Source organism: Periophthalmus magnuspinnatus, chromosome 8 (genome assembly GCF_009829125.3).
Source record: "Periophthalmus magnuspinnatus isolate fPerMag1 chromosome 8, fPerMag1.2.pri, whole genome shotgun sequence".
Lineage (NCBI taxonomy): Eukaryota > Metazoa > Chordata > Actinopteri > Gobiiformes > Gobiidae > Periophthalmus > Periophthalmus magnuspinnatus.
In genome coordinates this window covers 28,854,861-28,867,566 of record NC_047133.1, presented here as the reverse complement: position 1 = coordinate 28,867,566, position 12,706 = coordinate 28,854,861, and the positions used below count along the sequence as shown (strand labels likewise).

General features: G+C 38.2%; 1 protein-coding gene across 9 annotated transcripts in view; it reads left to right on the top strand.

Annotated features, from left to right (window-relative positions):
- nfixb (nuclear factor I/Xb) overlaps positions 1–12,706 on the top strand; it is a 133,169-nt gene that overhangs the window by 14,163 nt on the left and 106,300 nt on the right. For 4 of the 9 annotated variants that reach the window (XM_033970542.2, XM_033970545.2, XM_033970558.2 and 1 more), the window contains exon 2: positions 817–900. In XM_033970542.2, the coding sequence (XP_033826433.1) occupies positions 817–900 (84 nt within the window). Of the gene's footprint in view, positions 1–816; positions 901–6,158; positions 6,334–9,605; positions 9,642–12,706 lie in introns of those variants that run through there. The other 5 variants (XM_055223590.1, XM_033970548.2, XM_033970540.2 and 2 more) reach the window with 4 other exon arrangements.

The following is a 12,706-nucleotide window of genomic DNA, read 5'->3' as shown; positions in this document are numbered from 1 at the left end:
CAATTATAAATGTTAATATTTAAACTAAATTATGCCACTAGAAAAATAATTCAAAAGAGGAAATATCCCACCAAATTGTAAATGTACCATATTGTTAAAAGCATGAGCTACAATGAATGAAAAGCACAATGAAAAAAACAGACAAGTAGTTAGTGTCTATAATAGTCAAGTTATTCAACCATCTACAGCTCAAATGTTATTATAGTACAGACATGTGACAAAAAGCTCCCATTGCTGTTCCATTTATCATGTACTGAACAATAAGTCAGTGTGGTAATTATCAAGACAGGCCTAGAGAGAGGGTGCATCTATACGAATGGCTTGACTTGAGGGGTGACTGATTGGGAGGCAAAGATTTCACAGGGATGTTTTTACGTTTGCAAAATGTTCATAACATAAACATAGTCAAAATGCGAAATGTTCATAACATAAAAATATGACAAACATTTTTGTATAACTCCACATATCAATTTATGTGTTTTTGTGTGAGATTGCATTACAGTGTTACAGTCAGTACAGAAACTATTTCCCACATAAGACGATCTTGCAGCGTCATTAAAAATAAACCTGGTTTCACACAAAAAAGCAATTTCCCCAAATTGCTATAAATAAGTTTCATATTACTCATAAAAGTCTAAAGTGTAAATTGTTCATGTATATGTGTGATTCACTGGGCTGGCAGTTGGTGAGACCTGATGACGATGAGAATAATTTGAAATCAACCGCTAAGAAAAGCATTAATTTGACATGTGAACATGACTAAATATTATGACTGTGTTTCACTAATGCCAAAATGACTGCTGTGTTACATTACAGGCCACCGAACCCTTTCTGTTGAACGAAGAGCCCACCAGAGGTCCTGGGATGCCTGAGTGCTATGTAGTTTCAGATTCATACAGGGTACGCATTCATCATTATTATTATTGTTATTTTCTATATTATCATAATGATTATCCCATGTGTTGTTTTTCTATGTTATTTGAGTCTTTCCTCATTACATTGACTGACAGTGTGTTTTTATGCGCTCAGTAATTGCGGGACAATCATAATGTCATTCACAGCTCCCTCTACTCAGCTGCAAACCATTACAATCATTATTTCCACACCAACGTTTAAGAAAAAAGGCGTCTTTGCAATTTCGCCTCCTGGGAATGAAAATTATAATGACGATATACACTATTACTGTATACACTGTAAAATTAAAAGAAACAAGCTGTGAGAAAAACAAATGTGCTGGATTATACCAATAGACATGTTATAAACCATAATGAATACATAATATAGTAGTAGGATAATGGCAAAAATAACTTCAAACGTGATCTCTTAAGCATACAAAGTTCTCTTACAATACAATGACTAAACATAGATCCTGGCAAAACAGTTTTTTATAATCTTATAAATTATGCCAATCACAACAATTACTCTTTCAATAAATTTGATGAACAATATGTTTTGAGTTCAATATTTGTAGTTTGCAACTCTATGCAACTCTTTCATAGGTACCTTTTTTAGTACAATTACATTTGAGCTCAAAATAGTTGGACTACTAAAGTGTTTTTGTACAGTATACTTCATTTTGAAATTGTTTTTGGGGATAATCCTGCTTTTGAGGCATTGTTGTCAAAATTTCAGTGTTATGGTTCACTGTGGTATAGTCAATTCAATTCAATTCATTTATTTTTGTAACACCCAAAATCACAACAACAGTTGTCTCGAAGGGCGTTGTCTCGTAGTCAGTAGCAATACTTTCAAATCTGTTATTGCGACTGGCATACTATATATAGACTATGTATCAACTTACAACTTATCAACTTACTTAGTTTATTAGCCGAGTGTGGGTGTTGTCAAGGAATACTATCTTGAATTTGTAGAACTAAGCAAAGGTAGTCTAAAAGCTACAACAGTACTAAAAACTATTACACTAAGTAGGGCAGGATTGTACTGCTTAGGAGGTAGGAGCTGGTTTTCTAGGCTATACATGCTTTGTTTTCCCGAATTAAGTATTTTGCCAAGTCTGAGAGAGAATCTGGAGTGCTCTGGTATCTGGGGAGGGCAGGCAGAACTCTACCATTGTGTGTGTAATGTAGCAGCACAGCCATATAACCAGTGCACAGGGCCCATACTGTGAAGTAATGCAGAGGGGAGGAGCGTCAGCGAAGGTGGATTAGGTTCCAGGGACAGTGAGTTCAAGAACGTTCCAAGAGGACAAGAGACAGCCCGCCTCCTCATTTTCACTTTTACATTCAAATAAACTTTCTACAGGATTTATATATATATTTGTATTGTATCCAATAAAGGTAATTGTTTTCTAATGCTACACAACATCTCCAATTGAAGCTAGCTATTAATGGAAAGAGTAGACTAATTGAAGCACACCTGTTCAATAAATGCAACCAATCAAATATGAGGTATTGCATCAGGTCCGTACTGAAGGTGAATGCGTGCATGTGCATATATAGTATGTAGTAATTAAAGATGCCCTATGCAACTTTTCTGGTAGCAGTCCATTATCTGTTTCTTTCCGTGGAAGTGTTATTATTTTGCCATGAATGTTCCACATGGCAAAACAATCTATCTTGCATTTATTAACTACAGGATATTGCTTACCCATACATTGCAGAAACATAGCCTTTTACAGTGAGTGTGGTTGCCTCTCCACAGATCTGACACTGTAACTTAATCTTTATTATTATTATTATTACCATGGAGATCTACAGTTTAATGCCATAGTGTGGAAAACTCCTAACAAAGCAAAAAGTTAAAATGTGCAGTTATAATTGATATGCTACCAGTTTAACCGTTTATACAATCCAATACATAGCCCACCTCATTTTAGAGTCAATACTAGATCAGCTTTTCTCTAATAAAATAAAAAGCTTTCACCTGTCATTTGTCATGTTACTTCCTGTATATTTGGAAGCGCAGCCTCATCACTATCACATATTTGAGGTCAGGCCTTTTGGCTTGGTGTGTTCCATATAAATAATACATAACCACGTGGCCATTTACACTGACATCTGCTAAAGAGCCTCACACACTCTTCTTCCTTATCACTCCTATGTCATCTGCGTTAACAGTCGGGCCAGGCCAGGTGCAGGAGCAACGCTGCGTACATTATCACACTTTCTATCCTCCCGGAACAACCTGTTTGGCATTCCCTAGGGCCGCAAATCCCGAAGCAGCCATATTCCGAACAGCCAGCCCCTCTGTAATCACGCGTTAGTCCAAGCCCGGGCTCAGATGCAACTGTAAAAACTGCGCTGCCGGCCGGGTGAAGTCATCTCACGCTGGAACTCTGCAGCAGTGGTAAATATGTATATTGGAGGCGTGTGAAAAGCCGAGCTGCGGCAGACCCACCAACCGTAGCATATGGCTCTAGCATGTGTTACTTAATGAGAGATTTACTCACACAGACCACTAAATGTGTGGCTCATTTAAGGCGCTGCAGTGAGGAGCAGTTTGCATGTGTTGCATGCGACTCTGCTCTGGGAGGGAGGGGCAAGCTGATCCCCATGTAACCGCACACTCTAACCTTTTGCACTTGAAAGAGACGAGAAAGTTTCAGTGCTCCTACCCTGGCTACTGGTTTTGCTAGCAAGTCCACAATCAAAATCATTGTATAAATAGAGACGGTTGAGTCAAAATATGTGTGTATACATACATACATATATATATGTGTGTGTGTGTGTGTATACAAGACTTTGTAGCTGATTTGCCGATAGCGGATCTGTCTGATCTAGGATGTGTTCAAGTATAAAATAATTTTAACACAATTAACACAATTAATCATTTAATAGCAATTCTGAATTACTGATGGTTAAAATAGCATAACATATTCATTGCCAGTATCTCACAAACTCTCACAATTCACACATGAACTGCCTGAATGGACCTAGCTGCTGCAAAACTATACCACTTATCCATATTAAAGCAACAATCTATAACTTTTCTGTACCGTGAATAGCCTGAGGAAGAGTTGAAGTTAGAAGCTACATTTTCCTTGGACTGTGTGCCTCCCCTGACCTCTTTCCCTCCTCTCTCCTCTCTGCCTGGGCTTCCATCTCGGGTCGGGTGCAGTTTAATTGGCCACACTGAGCACGATGTCTCTTTGTTTCTGCAGCCTGGGCTTGTGGTAGTAGCAGCACTCTAGTGGTAGGATCTCGTAAATCTGCAGGACTTCTGTGTCAAACCCAAAAATGTCTGCTCCTTTTTGTAATGACTTCACTCCTGCCCAAAACCCCCCTCCACTGGACCTCAGCCAACAACCTTTTCATTTTATAACCTTTATGTGAAATGTGCATCACTTCCTACTGTTTATATGCAGAGATTTGGATACTTCCTTAAGACTATGATTACAAGTCTTTTTCTCCCTCATCTTCTAGCTTCAGCAACTTGTTTGGCTTGGACCCACTTCACTTGGTTTTGCTAATACGGTTGCGGCTCGCAGTCCGGGTCAACTATGGCTCTGTAAATAAACAGACATAAGTCTAAATACATTTAACTTCATTTTAATCCTCTGCAAACTTTCATTCTTGGATGAATGGGGGTCAAAAGGTCAAAATTCAAATGTTTAAACAGATAGGCTGTGTGGTTGCATAGCCCAGACGTGGATATGAGGAGCGAGTGTGGTTTGTCAAAACATAAGTTACGAAAATGTATTTGGAACTTGCAGCTGCGAGTTGAGCTCATTGTGGTGCCTTCAAGTGCTTCAGAATAGATTAAAGTGTCGTATATTTGTAATAGTGGGAGAGTGTGGGACAGGGAGGTTATATGAGGTACTTGGGAATAGTTAGAATAATAGCTAAAATAGAAGTTGGTGCTGTCCCAGTTTGGAGCAGACAGCAATGGGAATAAATGAAAAAGAGAATAGTATGACAAAGTGCAAAAAACCCCAAAACACCCAAATAATTCACAAATATAATAACGCTTTTAACTTTGTAACACATATAATATCTGACAGAGATGTAAGTGAGCACAGATGTACTGACCAAGCTGTTATACTATTGTCTTGCGCCTGTGTATGCTAATAAAGCCATTCACAAAACTATTACTATTACTATAAAGTGATTTGCAGATGTTTTAGTGCGTGTAGTCCTTTGTGTTTTTAGTATATGTGCAGTTCTTATTGATTGACTGGATGAATGATTGCATTTATATACACTGCATTTTATTGCCATGTACACCATTTATGACATCAACCTGTCCAGGGACTGAAAGAGGAAAGTAGCAATTTTGCTATAACCTTGCACAAACATATTACCACGTGTGTAGGTCAGTGTTTTTCATGTGCATTGTCTTTGATAAATAAGCAAATAAACTACACCACTAAATTACTTACTATCTGCTAAAGTTTTTACTTATTGTGCCTACACATCACATCGGGCAGCAATGGTCATTATGTTATACCAGAACAAATGACCTTGACCTAAAAATGTGCACACTCATTCACAAAAAATGAATATATTCATATATAATACATGCTGTAAAATAATTTCAAATCAAACATTGGAGACGATCTTGTGAGTTTATTTAACCTAAATGAGAAATTATTTTACCAATCACAATGTAATCGTAATCGATAGACTAAAGCAATTTGTAAGGTTTAGTATTCATCCCTATATTGAAAGATTTTACAGACATCCCCCCAAACCATATTCTTTTGATGATAGTTTGATGAAAAATGTCTTTTTGCTTTGCATCTTCGTAGCCTACATTATGTGGGGTTGTGGGTTTTATTGATTCATAATGGAACACAAACTTAAATTTTCTAAACTGGCTGTTGGCTGCAGTTTATTTTATTATTTGATGAATGTTTTGAACTAGAATGTTGCCTATCGTCTCTTACCACCACTCTGTGAAGTGTACCGTGACCGTCCGTATCCAGCCGCAGCCCGCAGACCCCCCTTAAACCACCGTCTCCACTTCCCCTACGGTCCGGCCGGGTCTTAAACGCAGCCCTTGAGTATGCCTTACACGCTGCGTTCAATGAGCAACCAACACTTCAAAGTGCATAATTAGCACCTGGATCCGCACTACACCATAAGTATGCTGTATTATAGAAAACACGAAAAATCAGACTCGAAAAAAGCGCGCTCAAAATGTAGTGCACGCCACGGCTGAGCAGAGGGGAGGGAGAGCAAGTTTTTTCCCTGAAAGTTTGTGGAGCTTTACTAGGCGGGGTTACTGTAAGCTGCAGCATGGAGTGAGTCAAACAGGACGGCGAGCGAATGGATTGCAGCACCATAGCAAGCTTCCATCCAACTTAAATAAGCTCTCCTCTGCTGGTCCCGTCTCAAAATCTCCGTCATGTACTCACCGTATTGCTTGACACAGGTAAATACTTCTTCAACTATTTGCTAACCCTTTTGTTGTGTTGTGGAGTGTTAAACGCCGGGTTGAACACTTCTGCTTGTTCACGTTTAAGCCTGTATGAGCATTATGTATCAATAGTCGTGCGTAATTTGTTCTCCCAAACTTTCGTTCCGTTTTGAAGCAAGGGAAAAGTTTCTACTCGCACATGCCTATTTGAGAGAGAAAATGGCGCTTCTATAGCCCCGAAATGCATTTGATATAAAAAAAAAGGAAAGAAGTCAAGAGGGAGGAGAGAGCAGATAGGGATAGTGAGATTGGAAAAATGGAAGACTTTTGAGGGGAAGTGTGGTAGACGCGGGCAGCTGCAGCGCGTTTTTAGGAGTAGCGTTCAGTGACCACCAGACATACGATAAAAAGACTGAGCTGTGCGTAAGACTGTGTGTGTGTGTGTGCGTGTGTGTGCGTGTGTGTGTGTGCAGGGGTGTGTGTGTGGGTGGGGGTGCGTGCGTGCGTGTGCGGGAGGGGAGCGTGCGTGAAGAATGACGCGTGTAAAATAATGACCCAGAAGATAGTTCACTGCTGCAAGAGTAGCTTAAACTATTAGGTATCATTTCATTTAATCTGTTCCAATTTGTTTGACATTTTTGTTCAGAAATTTTACGTTACGCAGTAGTATGCACTTTTGTAACTAGTAATAAGATTTTAATTAGCATAATTTAAGTCCATACGCTAACGCAATTATAATATCTTTGTACTATTTCTTTCCTTAGAAGTGCATTTGAATACCGACCTAACATAAAGCTATTATTTATTTTGCGCATTTTGTCGCTTGTGGCCAATCCACTTTTTTTTCTTTTTTCTTTTTTTTTTTTTTTTTTTTTTTGCAACTACACACTTTTAATCAGTTTCTGCACAGTATATGACTGAGTTGCATTGATTTATTCCGACACGGACAATTGTACATTTTGTCCTAATATTTGGAGACTCTGTAGTGATCAAAGTTTGACATATTTCATTGCATTTTCATTACAATTCAAATGCACGGTTTTATGTTTTGCTGGGAGGCGATTCAACATTGCTCTGACATGAATCATGACCCAGTTTAACCTTGCAGCATACTTTACTCTTATTTTTATGCTACTAACAATGACACCAATATGAATTTGTAACTTGATGCAAAGATGCTTTATAACTTGTAAAGCCTGATGTCTATATACATCTAGTCAACTTTTTGTTAAATCAATGCTATATGAAACTGCTTGCTTGACTTACTTTGGTATAATTGTCTAACAATATTTAAATTAAATTGATATGAATTACACTGTAGTATATGTAACAGAATGACACACTTGTTTTGAACCTCACTTTTGGATGTTGGTAGATGTTTTCACTAACGCAGCTTGCAGGACAGATTTGATTGCAGCTTGCAGCCACCAGTGCCACATATGCATGGACTGACTCTTCTATGACTTATTTAACTAAATTATTCTATTTCTAATCTAATATAAATGGGGGTTGTATAAAGATTTAAGGTCTCAGAGCAATATGCTTCAACTTGGATCTTAAACATGGCCTCACTCAAAGAATTATCTGTAAATTTGAAATAATATAGATATTTGGATGAATGAAAGACTTTCTAAAATAGCTAAAAGAACAAATGTAAAAATTATTATTAAAGATTCTACTTCTAGGAATAATTGTTGATTATGGTACATTGTGACCGTATCTGTTAGAAATATATATTCTTTTATTATTCTGGCACTATTACTATACTGTATATTGTTACATTTTAGTTCAATGAAAGAACAGACTGAACGCTTCAGAGGAGAGTGAATATGTGCTCTCTGTACCAAAAGCTTTGCCTCTGCCTCTCCTTATGCACTCTCCAGTTTGTGTGCTCTTGTAGCCCCGCTTTGGCTGCTCGAGTTCACACAAGAATCAGGCACTGCATAAAACACACTTACTTTATCTTTTGTGTGTTTAAAAACAAAAATAGAAATAAAATGCAGTGAAATTAGTTTATAGGCTAATATCACAGTTCATCGCAGGTATATTTTTTTAATGGCTGGCTATTCTTCTAAATTGTTCTTAGACACGTTGCTGCTTTCAGCATTTCCAACCTTCAAATCACACTTCAAGTATTTTATTTTATTTTTTTAAATCTCAATGTGAAGGCATGACGTTGATCGTGTCTAGGGTTAAAAGATGCTTTTAATACAAAGCCAGATGTTGTCAATGTTAATACATATTTTAACAGTCTATTTAATATATTTTAAATAGTGTGCTGCCCATATATCATAGCCAAAAACAGTGACACAGTTAGGGACTATATAAATATAGCATCTTTGAGGCAATTTGGGTTGATATAACCTACATTCATGAAGGTTTAATTATGAAAAGTTTTTTTTTCTTTTTCTTTTCTTTTTTTCATTTCTGTGAATCTCAAAAAACTGTTTTAAAAAGTAAAATTGTTAAAAGATTAAAATTCTGAAGAATTTATCAAAGTGCACAACATCTGTAAGAATTACAGGCTATTGTTAAGGTTTACATTTTGTTAACGAATAGACAAAAATGTAAGAGAAACCTCCAAATGCCAGTACAATTATGCTAGTGTACGACATACTCTAAAATGCGACCTAAACCTTCAAACATTGACAGAGTAGCCCCTATACCTCCCCGTGTGTGTCTCACCTCTGCTTCTCTCTCATACTCGGGCCGGTCCCACACACAAGTGCGCGCGCGAGGGAGAGGATCGCCTCGCAGCTCCGAGGAGAGCGCAGACGGACTGGACACATTGTGTTTACTGGATCGCCTTTAATAATTCATAAATGGAGCTTGGACTTGATTATGGCAACAATAGTAAACAATGGATGGTATGAATGATGGAGTGGCGGAGGGAAGCGTGGACTTATTCGGCTTTGTGCGTAAAGAGAGGGGAAAAAATCGTGTATTTAAAACTATCTTTCTAAAAACGTTGCTGTACATTACCTATTAAATGTATTTTATCACTGCAATGATAAAGTAGCCCAAGTTTAGCCTAAAACCGACCTCAATTCACCGAATATTCTTCTTTTCTTTGCCTTAACATTGACGCATTATAGGGCCTATATTGACCCATAACGTAATATGTTCACACGTTCTCGACATGTTTTGCTCGTAATGTTGTCATGTCGTGTGTTGAGTGTGTCTGCTGCTGCGAGGTTTTAACGTGTTGCTTCCCTCTGCCCCCTGTGCCCGCCTGGACTGCTGACCCCTCGCATCTCCTCGCCTTTACCACACTCTCGACACTAAAGTATTATCCTTCCCACCTTCTAAACAATGCCTTAGTGGTAAGTCCTGTCCCTATTTCTTCACCATAGGTCTGTATTTGTGTCTGTTATGATTTTTTCATGATGTGCTGTGGGGCTGCTGCGGGCCGCGCTGACCCCTAGCTCCATAATTGTAGAGGCCTGTGCGCAGGAGCGCTCAGCGTCTGACGTGTGCGTCATAAATATATAGCCAACATTTTACTCACTCCTGACATCATTTGTAGTTTTTTGAACGCACTCGTGAAAATGTGCATGACGTTTGTTTGTTGTCTTTGCTTAATAGAGAAAATACAAAGAGTAGCGCTTGGCCTTGCACCTTCTTGCAACTTTTAATTGTAGGTTGTACAAAATAGAATCTTTTAAAAATCTATTTATGTATTTATTTATGTGTGTGTTTGTGTGGATGTGTCAACAATTAACCAATTAGCCAAATCATGTAAAGTCTTGAAAACCTACACCACATATTTTATCTTAGTTATGTTTCAAAGTTCAGAACCCATGACTGAAATGTCTTTTTATGTTGTGTTTGAAAAAGCTTTGCTGTATTTTTGGTATGTGGCTTATAGACATTGTAAAAGAGCTGCATCACAAGGTCATCACAGTCTCAAGTCAGGCACTTTGGTCTCCAGTGTACCTGGTGTTTATAAACATATTTTTGGCTTTTAGTTTACAGTACATTGCAAAGTTTTGCCATCAATGAACCAAATGTAGAGATCTTATGAGATAGAGATATACAAACGTCTGTCTAATGCACATTCATTGTCCAAAGTCAAAAGAGATAATCTGCTCTTGTGAGGCACTATGCAGGTCAACTGTGGCAGGTGTGGTGTGCATGCAGGTGACTTATTTGTGTTTTTGTACAGGCCAAACACAGGTCTTGAGCCATTGTTAGTGCAATATCATGTTTTATATTCTTTCATATTCAGCTTTTGACATTTTTTTCTTTTGTTATTTGTCTTACATTTCAACCCTTACAAACTTGTGAGTTGGCTGAAGGGATGATACTAATGAATGGCTTGTGCTTGAAAGACAAAGGAAATGATTGGCTTACAGGAGTAAAAGAGGAAGGAAGTCTTTCTGGTTGAATTTAGATTTCAGCTTCATATGGAATTTATACTTTTATGTAGTTGTTCTGAGTGTCTGTCTGTTCCGGCTCAAGGTGGCAGGATATGGTTGGACATTTTCACATGCTCCAGTCTGGCCGTGTTTGATGAGGTTTGGATAGCACTACTTGTGACTGATGTCCTCTTGTCCTTCAGGGCTTCTCTTCTCACTGTCTCCTTCTCTTTGAGCTCGCCCCTGACTTATTGTCTCCCCTCTCCACGCACAGGGCAGCTCTATCAGCCCTATATGTTGCTCCAAGAGGATGTATTGTATTATTCTTGCACCAGCCCAGGGCCTTATCACAGAGTGTGTTTTGAGTGAAAACAATACTTTGTCCACATTAGGAAGAAAAACATGAGCTAATGTGTTTTTGTGCTGCAGTGTTTTAATAAATGTAATCAATATGTGGTGCTGTAAAGGCGCGTTTACAGTGTGTGAGAAAGTCTTCGGCTGCAGATGACAGCTGTTCACATTCTCTTCTACTAGAGGAACGAAACTTTGTTGGACCACTCAGCTTGGATGGAAATGCATTAAAGGCACGTAATGGTACAATTCCATGTTGCTTCAGCATAGTTGTTAATCCAAGTCTGAATGCACACTATTAATCCTAAAAATATTACCATCATCAGTTAAAAGTCATCAAGTACCTTTAAAGTCATCAAGTAACAGTGAAAGCATAAAGGCCGCCGTGAAATGGAACAGCTGGCTAACTATATGAAAGTAACAGAAGTAAAAGTAGCATCAACAACAACATAGCATCACTGCTACTACTGTAGGAAGTAGTCATAGTTCATCAGAAGTTATAGTAGCTGTAGCACGTACAAACAGTAGCTTCTGAAATCAGGGCAAAGAGGTTCATCTTGGATTCAACAAAAAAAATCTGTGAATTGTATTTACTCTCTGCATGCAACATAGGCCACACGGTAGTGCTACCACCGATTGTGTATTGAACAAACTTTATGTGATATAATGAAATAAGCAGACGGACAGCATATGGTCTTAAAATCAGATTATTTTTTCTCTTGTACCCATAACAAAGTAGACAATCATTTGCTAGCCTACTATTCACAAATTACAACTACTATCAAAGAGCATGGGCCCACCTGACCCACATGTTTTAGATGAAAACAGGAGCATCATTTGAAATTCCTTAGACACAGAGAGACAATGAAAACTCCACCCTGAACTACATTGTATTGTCCATAAATAAAGCCCTCTTTCAACCTAACCACAATTCTTGAAGATTTTTCTAAACATTCCTATGCTGAATACCAAATTGTGCATTGGTACAGAGTTGCTTTTACCCTTTAACACTGTTACATTTTGAACTCAGTTGAGTCCACAAAATCAACATGGAAAACTATGACCTCGAGGTAGAGTGTGGCAAAACAAATCTCAATTCATTTCAGCCAAACTAAGTTCAACTGGGGATATACTCAAACAAAAATAATGCATTCGGGTGGCCACGTTAATGTCTGTCAGAGCACCTATTATTCACCATTTGCATATTTAACTGTGAGCCCCCTAGTGGCTAAAATGAAAAAAAGTATCCTTGAATCATGTTCTGTTTAGATTTAGCTGGCCGAGTCACTGAACACTCTTGGCCTCTGATAGGTGCAGTATATTGAATTATGATATCACCATACGTTTTGGTTCAGTGCTTTCAAGTGAGGTGCCTTGATTTGTGTATATACTCCAGCCTTGCCAGGTCTTGCTAACTCCATGCGGTTATGGCAGGCAATGGAGAACTCAAATTTTGGCTGCTTATTAAAGTCGTTTAAGTTCAGCAGAATGACATCATTTGGTCTTGATTGAAGGCTAAGATAGATTCTTACGGCTTCTATAGCACTTTGGACTAACGTGGGGTACTGAGCGGTCATAAGATATGCCTGGGACATTGTGTTCTTTTGACTTATTTGTACATTGCATGTTCATTACAATCCAATACACTGACTGTTGTAACAACCTCCAAGCATTACTTT